General features: G+C 39.2%; 2 protein-coding genes across 2 annotated transcripts; one reads left to right on the top strand and one right to left on the bottom strand.

Annotated features, from left to right (window-relative positions):
- The first annotated feature begins 9831 nt into the window (after window positions 1-9831).
- Window positions 9832-11398, top strand: LOC122027930 (F-box protein AFR-like). Its single transcript, XM_042586945.1, has one exon. It carries the CDS (start codon window positions 9999-10001, stop codon window positions 11187-11189), a length of 1191 nt encoding a protein of 396 aa, XP_042442879.1. The 5' UTR covers window positions 9832-9998; the 3' UTR covers window positions 11190-11398.
- Window positions 11399-12468: 1070 nt separating this feature from the next.
- On the bottom strand, window positions 12469-15992 carry LOC122028281 (protein SMAX1-like). The gene is made up of 3 exons (XM_042587325.1): window positions 14599-15992; window positions 14196-14472; window positions 12469-14124 (listed from the first exon to the last, which is right to left on the bottom strand). Exons 1-3 carry the CDS (start codon window positions 15738-15740, stop codon window positions 12607-12609), a joined length of 2937 nt encoding a protein of 978 aa, XP_042443259.1. The 5' UTR covers window positions 15741-15992; the 3' UTR covers window positions 12469-12606.
- Between the last annotated feature and the right edge of the window lie 3571 nt (window positions 15993-19563).

A 19563-nucleotide genomic window follows, 5' to 3' on the forward strand; every position in this document is an offset into this window, starting at 1 on the left:
ACCCTGGCATAGAAAGCCTTTTAGGTTACTCCATGTAAATTTCCTCTTCTAAATCTCTATTTAGAAAAGCTGCCTTTAATCCATTTGATGTATTCCCAGATTTTATAAAATAACAATAAACAACAATACTCTAATAGATGTTATTCTCGACACTAGAGAATACGTATCAAAGTAATCAACATATTCTCATTGTCGGTAACTTTTAATTACCAATCTAACTTTATATTTATCAATTATGTCATCTTATTTAATTTTCTTCTTGAAGATCTACTTACAACCTAGTAGTTTACTTCCCTGAGGAAGATCCATAAGTTTCCAAGTGAGATTTTATAAGATCGAGTCTATCTCATATGCAATTGCCTCTTTCCGATGAGACTCATCAGAAGAGCTTACTGTTTCTAAGTAACTTTGGGGCTCACTTTCCAATATGAAAGTGATAAAACCTGCTCCGTAGGATTTTTCCACCCGAGCCCTTTTACTTCGTTTGAGTTGAAGCTCAACTAGTCCATCATCTTCTTTTTCCTCTTGTATTCATATGCATGTTTTGAGGAACTTTCTTTTTCTCGGGTCTTATATGGAAACACATACTTAAAAAATGAAATATTTTTTGATTTTATTATCGAATTCTTCTGTATATCCGGTATCTATGAATCATGCATAAAAAATTAATACGTTATGTGCATATTCAATAAATATGCAATCAATAATTTTTTGTCCTATTTTAATCTTTTTCATATCAGATACCAAAACTTTGGTAAAACACCCCACATTCGTAAATATTTATATCACGGTTGTCTTCTATTCCACAACATATAAGAGCTATGATCTATTTTCTTATGGGATGTCTCATTTAAAAGATAATTAGCTATTAATACAACTCCCCCCTCAATTCACATGAACTCTGACAATTTAGAGCTCAATAGAAGAGCATCTATCATCTCCTTTAGAGTACGATTCTTTTTCTCAGCAACTTCATTTTGCTAAGAAGTATAAGGAACCATTGTTTTATGTTTGATTCTATGTTCAGCACACAACTCAACAAACGATAATACATATTCACTGTCTCAATCACTTCAAACTACCTTAATTCTTTTATTAAGTTGATTTTCAAAATCATTATTATAGAGAATAAATTTCTCTATAGCTTCATTCTTACTTTTTAGAAGATACACATAACACTATTTTATACTATCATCTACAAAAATGATAAAATACTTATTCCCACTATATGTCGATTTACCTTTTAAGTCGCACACATCGGTGTGAATTAGACCGAGTGTTTCGTTGCTTCTTTCAACATGTTGAAAGAATGACCTTATCATTTTTGTTTCAATACAAATCTCACACTTATGTTTCGGGTCAAGGTTGAATATAAGTATGTTTTGTATATTAATTAATCTATGGAACATATCATGGTTAGCATGTTCTAGTCTATCATGTCATAAGCACGAAGACTCAAGTATATAAACGGAATAGTTTTCAATTTTATTAACTTAAGTCTAATAGCTATTACACTGAGCTTGAATAGCTCATCGATGACATAACTCTTTCTTTAAATACTTCATTTTTAAACAGAACAATTCTTTATGACTCAAATACAATACAGAAGTCATACTTGCTTAACAGTAATCTAGACATCAGATTCTTCTAAATCTCTAGAACATACAACACATTGTTAAGAGTCAACTCCTTGCCCGAGGTCACCTTCAGCACCACTCTTCCTTGGCCCATGATGTTTAAGGTTATTGAGTTCCCCATGAACAGTTTTTTTCCATCTTTGATTTCTCAAAGTAGTGTAACAGTTCCTTCAGAGACTACGACACAGAGGTCATCCATTTCTTGCCCCTCATTCAGGTTGGTCTCCTACTTCTTTTTTAACTTTCTGCACTTCGAATATTTGTGACCGAATTTATCACAATTGAAGCACTTCCTAAAGAACTTCTTTTTGCTTATGCCTCCTCTGGTCTCATCTTGGAGGACTTGGGATTCTTCCGTTTTGAGTTTTGACTGTGCTTGACCACGTTGGCTTTCATAGTAGCCAGAGAGAACAACTTTCTTTCAGAACTCTTGTTATCTTTCTCAATTTAAAGTCTAACAATGAGTTCTTCATGTTCATCTCCTTCTGCTTGTGCTTCAGGTAGTTATTGAAGTCTTTCGAGACAACTTCTCAATTTAGCAGTCGCATAAAAGGTTTTACTCATAATCATACCTTCCAAGTGAATCTTATTCATGATCACTTGAAGCTTCTAGACTTGATTGATCATAGTCTTGATGTCCAGAAATTGACCCACGATAAACTTCTCGGCCTCACATCCTTTGTCTTGTACTTCTTGTCCAGGACTACCACAACTCCTTAGTCATTCTCTTTGTGTTGTACACAACATACAACGAGTCGGTAAGATATTTAAGGATGTAGTTTCAACATAAGAACTCGAATGAGTTCATACCTCCGCTGCACTGATGGTTTAGATATCAGTGACATCCTCAGCATGCTTGAAAGGTTCCTCAGTCAAGAACCGAACTAGACTCAATGTGGTCAGGTAGAAGAGCATCTTTTGCTGTCATCACTTGGAGTTCAACCTAGTGAACTTCTCTGTGTTTTCCTTGTAGTTGATTAGAAAATTTTCAATTGGGACAGAGGAGTCGTCACGTGTTGATTTTGTTGCACCTCAACACTCTTCCTAGTAATCTCAACATAAATGAATATGTTTTAAGAATGTTAGACAATCTTCCACAATGAAGATTGCTTGTCGGAAATTACAAGGATAGTTGCTGAGTTGAAATTGAAATTCAACTTCGACTTATCTGTTGAGTGACTGTTAAGCAAGGAAGAATGCGCAGCTTAGATGGCTGCTGAGCAACCTTGTATGGCTGAGTCCAAGTTGGTCAAGTTGTTGAGTCACTCAAGTGATGAGGCCGAAATGTTTGAGATCAAGGCTTAGATGTCCGAGTTTGAGATATCCGACCAAGGTCGAGACTTCGAGGCAATCGAGTGTCGAGTTGTTTGAGGTCTGCATTTAACATAGTTTCCTTAAAATAGATTTGTCCTCCTCCGACAGTACTTTGAGGTTATGATCGACATATATTTCCCATAATATAATGGGAAGACCATATCGACAATCAAGCACTGATTATTCATAGTGAACATAGTGTGTATCCAACTACTTTCACGAAAATCCTACCGACCAAAATACACCGTAGAGAGAAATTTTGGGGATGAAGATGGAAGAATTTCTTTATTAATACTTTTGTAGTGTCACCTTCTTCTTTAGTCATAGCCTCCTTATCTAGGAGCTCAAAGAAGAAGCAACAATTAATAGTTGATTAATGATCATTTATTATCTTTATTCGTCAAGATCAAAACATAAGATGTTGATCTAATAAGCTATCGTCACTCCGTCGATTATCAATTCATCATTAATCATTAATCATCAATTAATGCATCCGTTACATACTTAAACAGTGTGTAAAATATATTCGGTAGTAAAATATTAGTTCATTCGTTTGGATAAATCTTGCCTTGACTGATACAGCATTCGGCGCACGCAATTCATACTCACACACGAGTAATATTTCCAAAGCTACGTAATATTTCATAATACAACTTATTATCTCATTTAATAATTTTAATTATTAATTAGTAAACTTGCAAATTAAATCCTTACTAGATTCTAGAATCAAATGTCAAGTTTGGTCATATATTTAATCCAAGAAGCTGTAAGATTATTATTGTGCAAAAAGTGTTTAAAAAACATTAAAAAGATAACTAAATTAAAATCTAAAAAAGATACTAAATTAATTTGGACTCTATAGTGTAGCTATTGGACAACTTGATTGGTGGCTCTGATGTTGGGTCTAGTCCATTTTAAATGGCCCATTTAGAAATAAGCTTAACTAAACCTAAGTCATTAATTAGGAGAATCCTATAAATAATTGCTTGATCGAGCAATAAACGAGTTGATTCATATTAGGCCAGATTAGTGAGTGTCTTTTAATAAGAACTAGTCTTAAAGAGGATATTCAATTTAATTTTAGGGTTTTTTTTTCAAAATATATAGATCAATTGTGAAGGGGTGCAACGGTAGAGTTGTCATGTACCTTGATGTCACGGATTTACTTCGTGAAAATAATCTCTTATAAAATATAAAATAAGGTTGTATATAATTGATGAATATAATCTTTCCTAAAACCCAGTACAGACGGAAAAAATCAAACGGTCCTTTTTATAGATCAATTGTAAACCTAATAGCATTTATTAAAAAAATCAATATTATAATTAATTGTCAAATTATTATGAAAAGTTTAATTAAATTGTCCAAAGAAACAACTTAATTAGTAAGGGGGCGTTGGGTTCTTTCCTAGGAATAGGAATCGGAATGAGAATCATTGTATTGTGGAATGAGAATGAGTATGAGCATAAATATCACTCTTAAAAGTAATGTTTGATTAGTTGCATATTTTCTATCGGAATAAATCAAAATTTCTCCTTTTACCCTTAAAGGAAAATAAGAGAAAAAATTAGATGTGAGAGAAAGATGAATGTGAGAAAAAAATATGATGAAAGAGAATGATGAGGGAGAAAGTCTGAGAGAAAGTATGATGAGAAAGAATGAAGAGAGAGAAAGTGTGATGAGAGAAAATGAGAAAAGAGAGTGTGATAGGAGAGATCATGATGAGAGAAGATGAGAGAGGATGAAGAGAGAGAAAATATAATGAGAAAAATGAGGGGAGAGAGTGTGATGAGAGAGATTGAGGAGAGAGAAAGTATGATGAGAGAGAAAGTGTGATGAGGAAAAAAGAGAGCAGTGGTGTGATGGGAGAAAAAGTATGATGAGAGAGAAAGTGTGTTGAGGAAAAAAAGAGGGAGTGTGACAAGAGAGATTGAGGAGAGAGAAAGTGTGATGATAGCGAAAGTGTGATAAGAAAAAAAGAGAAAAGATAGTGTGATGGGAGAGATTGAGGAGAGACAAAGTATGATGAGAGAAAAAGAAGGAAGAGAGTGCGATGAAAGAGATTGATGAGAGAGAAAGTATGATGAGAGAGAAAGTATGATGAGAGAGAAAGTATGATGAGAGAGAAAGTGTAATGAAAAAAAGAGGAAAGAGAGCGTGATAGGAGAGATTAAGGAGAGAGAAAGTGTGTGATAAAATGATGAGAGAGAAAATATGATGAGAGAGAATAAGGAGAGAGAAGTGATATGAAAAAAATATATATATATATTTTGATATTTGGTATTAAGGGAGAAAATTTTAATTTTAGGTCAAGAGTATTTTTGGAATAAGGGAATATTTTGATTGATGAAAATAGGGTAATGACTCATTGAATGGGAGGTACATGAGAATGAGTTATTACCCAATTTCAAGGATTCATTCCCTTATTTGCATTCCTATTCCTATAATCCAAACATTAACAATGACAATCAATGATTCTCATTCTCATTCCCCACTTCTATTCCCCTAAACCAAACGCCCCCTAAATTAATGCCCAGGTAATGGTGTTGTATGATACATTCTCAGTTTTTCACAAGATCGAGTTCCCTTATTACTAATGAGTCGTTCGTTGCTAGCGCTTCCCGATTTATCTTAGTGATCAATGATAAACTTATATGGAATAGAACTAATTATCCCAAAATTAATCGACATAACTTGAATATATGATGCTAACTTAACAATAGTAAATTAGCAAATTAAACCAAAACAAAAATAAATGTTAAAAGTCATTTGAAGCATAAACAAAGGAAGAAAAAAAAATCCTCTGGATTTGGTCAATGATTTAGTTAAAGATTTGTCCACTAATAGGATTCTTTAAGTCCTTTAATTGAGGCAAAATTTATGGTTATTTTTGTTGTTCTCTACGGTGGAAGTCGAACATTAGACTCCTCGATTAAAGGATTTTAATATTCTTTGTCTTCTTTTTTCTCTTTCTCTTGCACTACACTTGACCTCTTTTGTTAATGTTCTAAACATGATTATATTCTACTAAAAATAAATAATACTTCATATTTATCAAGAAAATAAAAACAAATAACACTAAAATAATGAACCTATCAAAATTGATTACATAGTTAGGCTTGCTTTTGGTCATTAGAATGCTTAAAAAATGCTTGAGTTCCATTGTAATGTAGGGTTCAAGCAAATTCTAGTGTTCATAGTTTGTTAGTTTGTATATATATATATATATATAATTTTAGTTTATTGTAATAAAAAATGATAACCCTCACTTGGGACCCTCCAGAACTGTTTTATGCCAATACAATTTTGATGAGCTTCACGGGAGTTTCTATTCCTCATAAGCCTTCACAATCTACATAAGTATTGTACCCTAAAAATTGCTGATGTGGCTCCACGTTCACATTGTCTTTATGAATTATGGAGATAAGACTTTATTATTATTATTAAATAAGTTATTATTTATAAAACTTTTTAAAAAAAACAGAAAGCAACAGTCTTATAATCTTTTATAATAAAAAAAACACACTGCAATCATTAATTTCATGGAAGTATATTTTAAAGCGCTAAAACAAGCATGAAAGAGGATTAAGAATACCTACCTGCTAAATTATTCACCTACTAATGAAATATTTTTCAAAATAATTTTGATAGTAAAATAAAGGAATCTATAGAAAAGCACCGATAAACAAACCATGACAAAAATAAAAAAAGACAACGTTTTTATAGAATCGTCATAGCAATTATAATCTCATAGTTACTTCATCGTAATATTGACTAGTATTTATTACAAATAAATTGTCTATATAATAACATATGATTCATAGTTGTTATAGCATGATATTAACCAATATTGATAAATATTGATGAGAGATAAAATATCCATATTACTATAAATTATAAGTGTTACAATAAAATATTAACCATTATGGTGCAGCGGTAAGACATTTAAATTGTCACCCAGACACCTATGGTTCGAGCCCTAATTATGACAAAATTGTAAGAATTTTTCCTCCAAATGGGACATGTAATTAAAGGATCCTGGACTGCCCGCTGCGAGCGCCTCTCGATTTACCCTGGTGGCCGGTGGGAAATTTTCGTGGGGTCGGACCAGTCACCCAAGACTCGACGTTATCCAGCCTGATTAATCATTTTTTTACAATAAAATATTAACCAGTGTTGATCATAGATGAAGTGTTAATATTATATGATACGGCGTATAGATGAGGGCCCCAAAGGGGTCAGGAAGTCAGATGTCAAGAGAACGTGGCAGTTAAAAGTCAAGGCGATGTGCCAGCCAAAAGTCAAGGTGATGTGGGAGTCAGAAGTCAGGGGGCGTGGTAGTCAACAGTCAAGAAAGGAGGGAAGTTAGACCGTCCCACTTCATCAGTCGCATAATTCCTGGTCGACCACGGTCAGACTAGGCACCCAGATCTAGCTTTATAGATGGTCTGGATACTTGGCTAAGACAGCGCCCGATCGACCCCCTTGCGGTCAGATCGTGAAAGCTATCATCTCCGCCAGTGGCTTAGACAGCACCAGGGCGGCCCACTGCAGCTTATTCTCTTCAACAAGGTTCCATCATTCCAGCACAGCTGAGTGGTCAGCCTGAGCGGCCTTCAGCTTAGCCCGGGCGGAGCGGATAGCACTAGGCGACAACAGTGTTAGAGAATCGTAACCTCCTGTTAGAGAATAACTGACATCTTCCAGAGAATATTCTAATGGTCTGTCATTCCATGAGAATAGAACCTTCTTTCAACTAACGGGAGAGCGTCATGTGTCCTCTCTCGCCCGATATACCCTGACACCCGACATTCTTTGACATCGGCAAGGCTCCAGAGGTACGCATCGTCATATAGAAAAGGAGGTCCTCTCTCTTGAGTAGGTATGCGCACATTCTCACTCATCTTTTATAGTTTGTTTTTCCTTCGTATATTGTTCTTCTAGGGAAAAGTACCTGACTTGAGAGTCAGAGGACCTGCGCCGAAGACTTTTTTCTTGATTTCTAGTATCCAACGCTTCGTGTATTTATATGAGCCGGACTTAGTCTGACTTAGATTTCAAACAAGATCACTATAGTAGCTACGAACTATAATTAAAATTAAAATACCTATGTTGTAGCACTTATAAACTCATATATACTGTAACTACAATAAAAATAAGGATAGTTTCAGAAATAAAATATATACAAACGTAGAATGGAACATTATTTTGATAATAAATGGCAAAAGAGACGCTTCTTCGCTGATTCCAATAAAAACGAGGCGTCAATTTTTGCCCATCAAACAATATTCCCCTATCACAGCAACTTTTATATATTTTAAATGTAAGACAGAAACTCTATTAATTATTATGTAATGAAACAAAATCTGATAGGCCTATTTACCAACTGACCTTGTATTTGTCGAGGAAGAAGAGTTAGAACACCAGCAGCTCGCATCAGTCTCCACAGGAATGGCAACAGAGTGGAAGGCAAGATCCCAAAGCATTGTCATCTCATGTTCCCTCAACAGACTTCTTGTTGTTGGCCTCTCTCTACCTGTTAAAAATGTAATCATGTGTTATATTCAGATTAAAAGATTTCGAACCATTCATTGTATTCTACAAGTTCATTCTCCCCTGTCTTGCCCCCTTTAAAGAAACATGTCAACCACCAGGTGTGCTCAAACAACAAATGCCAGTTGTCTGAATTCGGATCGATGAACTAGTTCATTGTCTCCCAAATTATTGTTCTTGTGTGGGACTCTCGATCGTGAACAAGATCTTGAGCTTGCTAAGTTATTGCTAAGATCTTGAGTTTGAGATAGATTGGTGGATGAATGGAAGTAGGATAAAGTAGGGTAGAGTGTTTCAGTAATCCAATGGCCTGAGTTAAGTTTGTACATGAGGATGGTGCTATAAGGTCATGACAAAGGGAATACAGTTGGTAAAGTTGTGGTCATAAAAAGTTTGAGCAATCCGGCACCATCACATAGTGGCAAAAACAACACTCGATCATCCAGACGCTAATCAACATTGGCAAGATCAAATCAAATAAAGCACCCGACTAATACCCGAGCACTTTGTGCTCACAAATGGCATAGGCATTCTAACTTGCTAGAAGAGGCTAGTTCCTTCTAACTTTTCCTAGTGCCATTTACACCACTTGATTTGCCCTCAACAACTCGCGAGTTCAAGCAAGCTTCAAATTCGACCAAACCTACCCGTAAAGCGGGAATTAGGTGTTTAGTGGAACCCATCCACTTGCTCAAAATCATGGCAATTTATCAATTATCAGCTCATGCCTTGACCTTTACCTCAATTCAAAGGAACCCCACTCAATTTTTTTTTTCTCTCCTGGCCAAATCATTCCACCGGCATGAATCATTCTGCTCAAGAAACCCAGGGATCAAGGAACTAAAGATAAGACTGCTAATTGAACACTCTACTGTCATCGTCACCAGTCCATTGTTGTCCCCAGGATAATTCACTGGTATCCATCCGGCAAATGATCGAACTCGAATCTCGGATGAGATCCGATCATCATATGCTCTTTCAGTCATTTCCGCGAACATCTGTCGGGCATCTTTGGGGAGAAGAAGAGCTAGGCTGATGGTCCACTGCCTGCTTGGGGTAATTTTGTCGAACAACTGTTGGGCACTGCTATCACTGATCAAAGGTCCGAGGGGCGAAGTGATATTTATTAATTAACAAATACGAGCAAAATGCAAAAGGTTGATCTTTGGCCCTAATTTTGGCACTCGGTGGGTCCGGCGGTGCACGCCACGACGGCGGCCCCACCAACACCACCACCACCACCCACCAGAAGCAGCAGCAGCAGCACCACCACCACCACCACCACTCCTCTCTGGCTTTTTCTTGTCTCTCTTTGGAAGCCCATCACATGATTGATTGCTATATATAAATACACTATTTCCCTAAACCTAATCCGAAGGATCCTTCTATATATAGACGCGTATTGTTATTTGCTTGAGGAAAAGAAGCAGAAAAAGATCAAATTTTTAATTAGGATCGAAGAGGGCGCTTACCATTTCGATCGAATTGGGGACGATGCCTCCCCGCTCGGAGCCGGTGGAGATGGCGGCGGCAACGGCGGTGGAAGGGGAGGAGGAGAGTGTGCCGCGGCGACGATCGGTGGAAGCGGAAGGGGACCAGTTGATCCCAGGATTGCCCGATGAGGTGGCGGAGCAGTGCCTCCTCCACTTGCCCTTTCCCTACCAACCTCTGGCCCGGTCCGTCTCCTCCGCCTGGAATCGCGCCCTCTCAAGCCCCACCTTCCTCCGCAGCAAGGCGGAGGCAGCCGCCGAGCGGTCGCTTCCCTACTTGTTCGTCTTCGCCTTCGATCGGGCTACCCTCCGGCTGCAGTGGCAGGCCCTCGACCCGCGCACCCGCCGCTGGTTTGTGCTCCCGCCGATGCCACTCCCGGCGGGGGGAGACGGCCCGCTCTGCCCCCCGGCGTTCGCCTGCGCCGTCCTCCCCTGCCGCGGCGAGCTCTACGTCCTCGGCGGGATGCGGTCGGATACCCAGTTCCCGCTGCAGACCACGCTCGCCTACCGCGCCGCTACGAACTCCTGGTGCGCCGCCGCGCCGATGCCCACCCCGCGATGCTTCTTCTCGGCGTGCGCGATCGGGGGCCGGATCTTCGCGGCAGGGGGCGGCGACGGCGGGATCTCGGCGGTGGAGTGCTACGATCCCGCGGCAGATAAGTGGGCCCCGGCCGCCGGGATGCGGCGCGGGATGGCGCGGTACGACGCCGCGGTGGTGGGCCGGCGGATGTACCTCACCGAGGGCTGGACCTGGCCGTTCGACTCCTCGCCTCGGGGCGGCGTCTACGACGCCGATCGGGACGCGTGGGAGGAGATGCGGGTGGGGATGCGGGAGGGTTGGACGGGGTCGAGCGCGGTCGCCGGCGGCCGGCTCTACGTCGTCTCCGAGTGCGGCGACGGGCGAGTGAAGGCGTACGACGAGGGGACCGACCGGTGGCGACCGGTGTCGGGTAGCGGAGTCCCTGGCGACGTGAGGCGGCCGTACGCAGTGATCGGGGGCGCCGGAGGCGCGGCACACGAAGGGGGGAGGAGGACGATCTACGTGGTGGGGAGCGGCCTGCACGTCGGCGTTGGGACTTTAGCAGACGTGACCACCGCCGGCGCGACGGAGGAGACCGTGGAGTGGGAGGTGGTCAAGGGGCCGCCGGCGTTCGCAGATCTCGCGCCTTGTAACGCCGTCGTGCTCTTTGCTTAATAAACGTTACGATAACCAATATAAAAACCGGTTTATTCTGGGTATCGAAACGACACATCCCTGTAACATCTGATATCTTCTTTTCTTTTCCCTTTTATTTATTTCCTTCAATATATATTTGAGAAGAAGAATAATCACAATAATATACTTCTCCTTGTATTCTTGTACTAATTCATTAAAATAATAAAGATAAATATATTTTAATATTATGATACTAATTCCACTACTCTAATGGAGAGCATAATTCTTGGCCATGTTTTGTAATCAAAATTATTTTCATTGTAATAATTTTGATTAATTTTAATTAAATTAAAATAATTATAATTAATATATAAATTTTCATGCAAGGTAGGGTTGGAGCTCTGAGCTGTTAGCTTATCTAATTGGTAGTAGATTGGATCGAAAGTAGTTAGGGTTGAATTGTTCATCCTTGAAGTCATTATCGAAACCGATTCGATCCGAAAGGTCGTCCACAAGATGAAAGATATCGAGGGTTAGACCATTCCATTTCCAAGAATAAGAATAGTGGAAGATATTATTACCTTATAGAGAGCGCAATTTTTCCAAATGTCCCCATGATATATTTTCATAAGATTCACATTCCAATGGTCTAAATTCAATAACAAAGAAAGCTATGAGGGTGCTTTTTATTTTCGCTTTTAGTATTTTTTTTAAAATTAGAATATCTATTTGATGATAATAAAAATAAAATATATTTTTTTTAATTTTTGCCTAACTTAACAGATATTGAGCTATATAAAACCACTATTTTGGTTTCAGTCCAATCACCAATTTATAATGAAAGCAAGATGTTAATTTTTATGGTGCCATTTAAAAGAATAATGTGATAATTATTATTTATTAAAAAAAATTACAAAGAGAAATATTTACTAAGTTATATAAAGATTAATTTATTGTATCATTTTTTATTTTTCATAAATACTTTAAATAATTGTATTATATTGTTCCATTTGTTTATTAGGACAATTTATGAATATCCCTTTTATTTTTTTCTTTCACAAAATATTATATTTTTTATTTTTTTTATAATTCTTTATTATGCAGAAAGAAAGATATCAAGAGGTGGTTGGGCCATCACCAGCAATACAACCAGTAGTTGAAACAGATATCAGAAACAAACAACTGGTTGCGGTGTGAACAAGTCGAGCCAAACTTAGCTAACGGTTTCGTTATCTTTACAGTTTAGGATTAGGGTTTAAGGTATTTGTCGTATGTATTTTTATTATTGAACGAACATAAATAAACTTAAGACGACAGATAAAGAGATTATAGTAAGATTAATGGGCAACAAGATCATTACAAGTATTCTGAGCATGTAACTATCAGTAGTTTAAGTTTCTATTGACATGTACATCCTAATTTCCTGAAAAAATTTGATTGAAGTTTCTATGATCCTTCAGCTATCGTGGTCGCGATCGATAGCAATGGCCACAGTCGTTGGTAACCACTCCTTCGCATTGCTTCTCGTTTGGTCCCTCTTAGTCGCGGAGAGTCGAATGAGTCTTGGTCCAGGTTCATGTTTCAAATTGTCCCTTAGTTGGTTCAGGCTGGGCACCAACACCCTTTCAGCCCAGTCATCCAATGTTGCGCCACTGAGCCATAGACCGCCGGTGATTTTGTCCAGAGCTTCGTCGTCGATCCTAATTGCGATCCCCTCACCCACCGTGGTTGTGAATTTCATTGACACGGACTCGACAACGTCCCGTTGTAGCTGAGCAAAGTGAACTGGCTTGAACATTACAACACCGTCGACTAGTTGGGTGAGGTCTGAGGCCAAGGAAGATGTTGAGTGGCTAACCGTGAGCCTGCCCTTGTCGAACTCATGCTCACCGACTGATAGGTTAAGGTCGAGGGAAAGGCTAGTGCTTACGGAGCTATCCTTCCTAAGCTTAATTGGTCTATCATCGTAGCAAATTGAAGTCGGATGTCGTTTCCCGGTCTTGTTCCCGATTGTAAGCTCCAATTCAAATCCGCCACGGGCAGAATCAACTATGGTTTTCTCATACTCGATGAGGGAACTATATGAGCTCTTTAGGCCTTCCGGTAGCCAATCTGAAGTAAGAACAAAGACGATACTCCCTAAACTGACCTCCCGACCATACGAATCAACGAGATGCCCTCTCTCGATTGCTTTCTTAATCTTACCCTGAGCTAGCATGTCCGCTTGATCTATGTTCTCAAGGACTATCATCGAAAAAGGGTTTCGGCGTGCTTCTTCCGCTATTCGATCCATCGATGTCCTTCCGCGGAGACTTAAATTAGACTCTTCGACATCACCAAAGGTGCTTGGTGAATGACCAAAGTTCACAACCATAGGACCAGTACCAAACATTAGCTCGGATAGAGCAGTGGCCATCTTCTTCTTACCGATTTTGTCCGGCCCCGCAAGAAGAAGCCATATATCGCCTTTCGTAGCACGGCCGCGCCTCTTTCCGTTACCCGACTTGCATTGCATCACAACAGAAGCAACAGCTGAAGCTGCTTCCTGTTGCCAACTGACTTTCTCTGTGAGCCCACTAAATAGCCTCTTGAACATGTCGATGTCGGAAATGCCACCAACTTTAGCACTTCGGTGACCGGCGAACATGTCTTGCGTGCACCCAATCGAATCCTTGAGGCGCTCTTGGTGTGTTTTCGCAACCGAAGAAGTTGAAACTCCCGGGCTCCCGAGAACCAAATCAGCCTTCACTGAGCTATCTGGATGGTTAGTAGGCTGCTTTGCTGCAATAGCATCACCGGTTTGCGATAAGGTTAAATTGAGTTGAGGCGGTCGATGTGGATTCAAAACACTAGAGGGATTGGACAGAGTTGGAGATGATCGACAATATTCATGATGAAGTCGGGAACAAGTTTCACTCCATCTACTTCTAAGCTCTTCACTTCTTCGCTTCCGAATTAGTCCTTCCTCCTCACTCTACATAAGAACACAATGCTCATCGTTACGATGCCATGAGCAATGCAAAAGCCAATCAGTCGACTTGATACCTGAAGAGGAGAAGAGGAGGCAATGCGCAACCACTGAGGCAATCCTCGGCTGTCCTCCGGTTTCGCGGAGTCCTTCTCTAACCCCTTGGCCATAAGTATGGACAATTCGCGCTCGTAACTTCCTGTGCAAGTGGGGCAGAGAGTTGTTCGTCGAGAAGATAGATCAGTGATCGATGGTGGTTGTCTTTGAAGAACTCCGGAGGCACCTATTCCAACTAAGGCTTTTGATGCCGCTAGGCTTTCGACATTGTTACCATGTATATTGTTGCCTCCAAATCTGCTAAAAGGAAAAGAGATTGTCAATCAATTGATTCATCTAAAATCGGACAGAACGACACTTTACTTCCTCTAAAGTAGAATGTCTAAATTGCGACTGAAAGAGCATGAAGGATCAGGAGTTGACCTTGGCGCGATGGGGACGGGTTGGAGATCCAAGTCGTTCTCCAGTGTCGGGTAGTACACCTGGCAGCGGAGGTACGTGGCGGAAGACGCCGCTCCGACGAGCCACATCCGGCTGTTCCCCTGGAAATGCTTCCAGAGGCTCGCCATTTCCTGTACAGTAGCGCGGCTGGTTTCGGAGAGGGATGGCTTTCCGGCGCCGCTGGGGCTCTCCGCGAGCCATTTTAAGTCGCCCAGATCAAGAATCACGGCGCGGTCGCCGCTGCTGATGGAGGACTCGATCGAGCTACCGAGCTCCCTGATCTTGGTGGGGAGAAGGGAGTGGTCGGCGGCGGAAATGGAGGCGATTTCCTTCGCAAAGGGGAGAATTTGCGCGTTGCGAAGCGGCGACGGGGCGTCGAGGGAGCGAATCCTCTGCAGCACTTGTTGGAGGGTGGCGTCGAGGTCGCAGTCGCCGACGAGGATGGGGTTTCGCTTTGTGGGTCTTGAGAGGATGTCTAGGACGCGCTTCACTTCGTCTTCTCTCGGCCGGTCGGCGCCGCTGGAGCCTCCTCCTACGCCGCCGCCGCCGTGGGGGTAGTGAAGGCGGGGATTGAGGTAGACATTGCGGGAGACGGCGGCGGCGATGGCGGCGGATGAGGAGGATGGAAGGGATTGTTCGATGGCGGCTTTGACGGCGGTGGAGGAGAAGCTGGCCTCGCGCATGACGCGGCTGATGGAAGGGTCGTCGAGGATGGACATGACGAGCTGCTCCAGGTTGACCTTGACGGCGAGGAGCGGCGGCTGGTGCTGGGGGCACCCGCGGCGCTGGTTGGCCTGCGCGCGCTTGAGGGCCGCCATGAGTGCATTGGAGATACTAGGCTCCGCCGCCGCCGCCGCCGAGGCAGGGAGGCGGTCGAGGGCGACAGAGAAGCAGAGCTCGAGGGCGCGGCAGCGGAGGGGATGGGACGAGGGCGCCTCCAGGTTGTGCGAGCGCGCGCAGGCCTGGCGGAGGAGCCCGCCAGGGGCCGCCAGCAGCATCGCCGCCACGTGCAGCGGCGTCGCCTGCCCGTGACTCCGCCGCGCCGCCTCCCCAATCGACTGCGTCAGCACGGCCGCGGCCTCCGGCGTCAACGTCTGTTGAATCGTGCTCAGCCCCGCCTTCATCGCCTCTCCGATCTCCAAAATCTCATCTTTCCAAATCCAAACACATCAAAATCCAACCTTTTTCTTCCTACTGCAGACAAATCACTCCCAACCACGCCAAAAACAGCACGACCATCGCATTCAATTCAACCACTAGCCGCCATGGCCCAGCTTGCCGAGCTCCACAGAGAAGATCAAAAGATCGAATTTTTGTCAACCGTTTCAGAAATCCAATCTTTCATGATTTCGCTCTCGTTGCCTCTTCAATCTCCGTCTCTCACTACATTTATATAAGCACGGCTTCAAACCATGTTCTTGATCCTTTGACCTTTCCCATTCAAACACTTCTAAAAAAGCCCTTCAAATATTTCTAGCTTCTAAACATCCACTAAATTTTCAAATCCTCAAAATACCCTAATTAGGTCAGTCATTTGACAGGATAGATCGACCCGATATTTTACCTAATTGAAAAATCTCCAATCCAAACTCATGAACCCATTAAAACAATTAAAATGTTAAGTTTGATTTACAGATTAGCTAAGTCAAATCTAAGAGTCCATTGAATTTTTCATTTTAATTTTAAGTTTTAAAAATTCTTTTTTATAGTCCATCTAAACCTATCGTGGGATGCGGCTCGCAGGTCTCGAGTCACGGGTCAAGCGGATCACTAGCTTGAATCCTTTTTTAAATAAGTTGATAAAATTTTAATTCAATCCGTTTGAATTATTTAACACGACAAACCAATCCAAACATAATTAGTTACTTTCACACAAGGGTATTCAATTACACCCTTTTGCAAAAGTAACTAAAACAAACGAAAGTGATCGAGACTTTTCGAAAAGCATCTTTTACGTCCAAGATGAAGGAAGAGGAAGAATCTCGTCTAGCATTAGGGTTATGGAATCCACAAAGGGAGACATGTCCACTTTAAAGCGCTAAAAAACAGAAGCAGCATTTCCTTTCCTTGCACTAACTGAGGTATTACTCCTTAAATCAATCTTTGTAAGTGCAATTATAGTGGAATTGCTAGTCTCCAAAAGATTATCACTTGAGTGCCATGAAAGTGAAGGCCAACTTTTTTATATATATATTCAGAGTGCCAAAAATGAAGGAGTAAAGGGGTGATCAAAAGTTTGGTTTAAAGTAAAGGATGAAACCCTAATTTCTAATAAAGGTTCATTGATAATTCGAAGGCAAGTTGTGAAAACAGGTCATGAAGGGGTTTGCATAATCATGATCCTATATAATATCAATTGGGATCAGGATCTAATTGGTCGTGATTAGATCCTACTAAAAATCCTAGAAAAATTATAGTACATAATTAATAAATAATATATATATAAAATTTAAATTAACCAGTAATATAACATAGTAACAACACTCAATAATATTTACATTTTTATATCATAAAATGAAAAGTATAAGATTTCTATTAACACAATAACAATAATAATAATCGTATTCAACCTTAAGAATATTCCTTTGGTTTGCAAAATAATCTAGTATAAAGGTCAACAAAGCAGATGATATAGCGAAAGCTATTAAATCTTTTGATTTGAGCACGAATATTGAAAATAATCTTCTGAAAATCTATGGATTCCTTAGAATTAATGTCATCTAAAAATTTATCATTTTAGGGAAAAAAAATGATAAAATATTATTAATAAAAAATTATCTAAAAATAACTAAATAGATGTCTAAATAATCTTAAAATCCTAACCCTAACTCTAACTCTGCAAAAACCAAAATAACCTAAATTATTAAATAGTCAAAAAGATAATAAAAAATAACTAAAAATATTTTAGTTTGGAAGATAATAAAAATAACTAAAAATATGTTAGTCTCTGAACAAACTTTAAATGATATATTTTTTTTGTGTAAAATTGGGCGGCTATGAATAAATTTGATAATCAACTATGTATTTCTGAATGAATTTTGATTTTATATTATAGGTCATGTGATTCAATCCGAGTTAGAAATTATAACATCTCAAAGTTTCCATGTCAAAAACCCCCAACAAAAAATGTGTAGAATTATTTGAATGTAGGATCGTATCGATCTTGCTTCAATTCTACCGATCCCATTGATCTTGCTCCTATTTCACTATAAAAAATGATCCTTCATGATGCAGGATCAACCTAACATTACTCATTGAACTCTAAATGATCATAACTTTTGATTCGAAACTTAGAATTAGGCTCTATCTATCTCCACGCATGTAAAATTTAAAAATCTACATTTATTTAAGTACTCTTAACTATTAATTTTAGACCCAAATTCCACCCTCAACTAAATATTCAAAGATTTTATTATTATTTTTAGTAATTTCTATTTTTATGGTATTTAAGATATTTTTAGCATTCCTGATAATTATGGATCATAATTAATTCAGTAGCCTCCTATTTTACTAATTTTAATTTTTGTATTTCCTTTTCTGAAAATATCTCTTTCTTCTTTTACAAGATCTTATAAGATCTTGGGACAAAGCTAGACATTTTATCAAGGGGCAGTGGATTCATCTAGGTATAAGAGGGGAGAGGGGTCAACTAGGTATTAAACTTCTCTTCTAAAAAAAATTAAGGGGGTGATAGAGTCAATTAGATACTAAACCCTTTTTTTTTTAAAAAAAAAAAAATCAGGGGTAGCCACCTCCTACCCTCCGTCATTGACAAGATCCTTTCTTTGTCTTAGGGTATAGAGTGTATATAAATATCTGCCTAGTTATATGAGGATTATTCTCTCTTTTATTAATAATTTTTTTTTGATAAATTTAACGAGTTTTCCTTCTTTTTTGGGCATTCTTGTTTCTCGAAGTTCTTTTCCAATTTCCCTCTCGTTAATCCGCTGGATAATGACTATTCTATCCGATGTCACTACAGAATCTATGAGCGATTTGATACTTCCAAATTCTCAATCCTACTATCAAGATCATAGTTTTGCAAAATATGCATCTAAATTTCCTTTTTTTTTTAAAGAAAGATCATGCAAGTTATTTCGATCTACTATTTCATGTTGTCTCAGATTGTCAATACAAACTTAGAGAAATATATTTAATTTATCGATAGTGACACTCTAAAATATCTACAATAATTTAAAAAACAGATAAATAATAATAATAATAATAATAATAATAATAATAATAATAAGGGAATAAGTGTAGTTTGTTTCCAGCAGTGATGTACAACTACATGAAAGGTCCATCTGTTTGAACACATGAAGGTCACTTGATAATAAAAGCAACTAGATGTGTAATGTTTTTTTTATTATTGCGTTAACGGGCTGCCGGCCGCTTCTTGATTTATTAATTATGATAAATTTGTAAAAAAAAATTTTTAAATAGAACGTGAAATTAAAGGATATTGGACTTTTGATTGTTCACTGTGAATGTTTTCTGATTTATCCGGATGACTGGTGAAAAAATTTCGTGGGATCCAATTGGTCATCTTAGTACTAGTCAATGAAACTAACTAAATTTTATCAGTTCTTGATGTATTTTGACGATGAATAAAAAATTCATATAAGAACATCGATCTACATCAGATATCATATTCAAAAATTTTACCTTAAATTTTAGATAGGTTAACTAAAAAATCTTTATATCAGCTATCCTATCGATTCACTAAATGGATTCCATTCCCTAAACATTATAGAGGAGAGAGAAGAAATAGGGAAGCTGATATATAATGTATTGAAAAATAGATATCAAAATTTAATAAAATAATTTTTATCCTAAATTATGTATTTTGGATAGAAAAATTGGTGTGGATGGTCTAAGATTAGATCGTTCAAGAATTAGTCGGCATAATTAGACATCTATTCGAAAATTAAATAAAAATAATAATTT

The sequence above is a fragment of the Zingiber officinale genome, chromosome 10A, assembly GCF_018446385.1.
Source record: "Zingiber officinale cultivar Zhangliang chromosome 10A, Zo_v1.1, whole genome shotgun sequence".
NCBI lineage: Eukaryota > Viridiplantae > Streptophyta > Magnoliopsida > Zingiberales > Zingiberaceae > Zingiber > Zingiber officinale.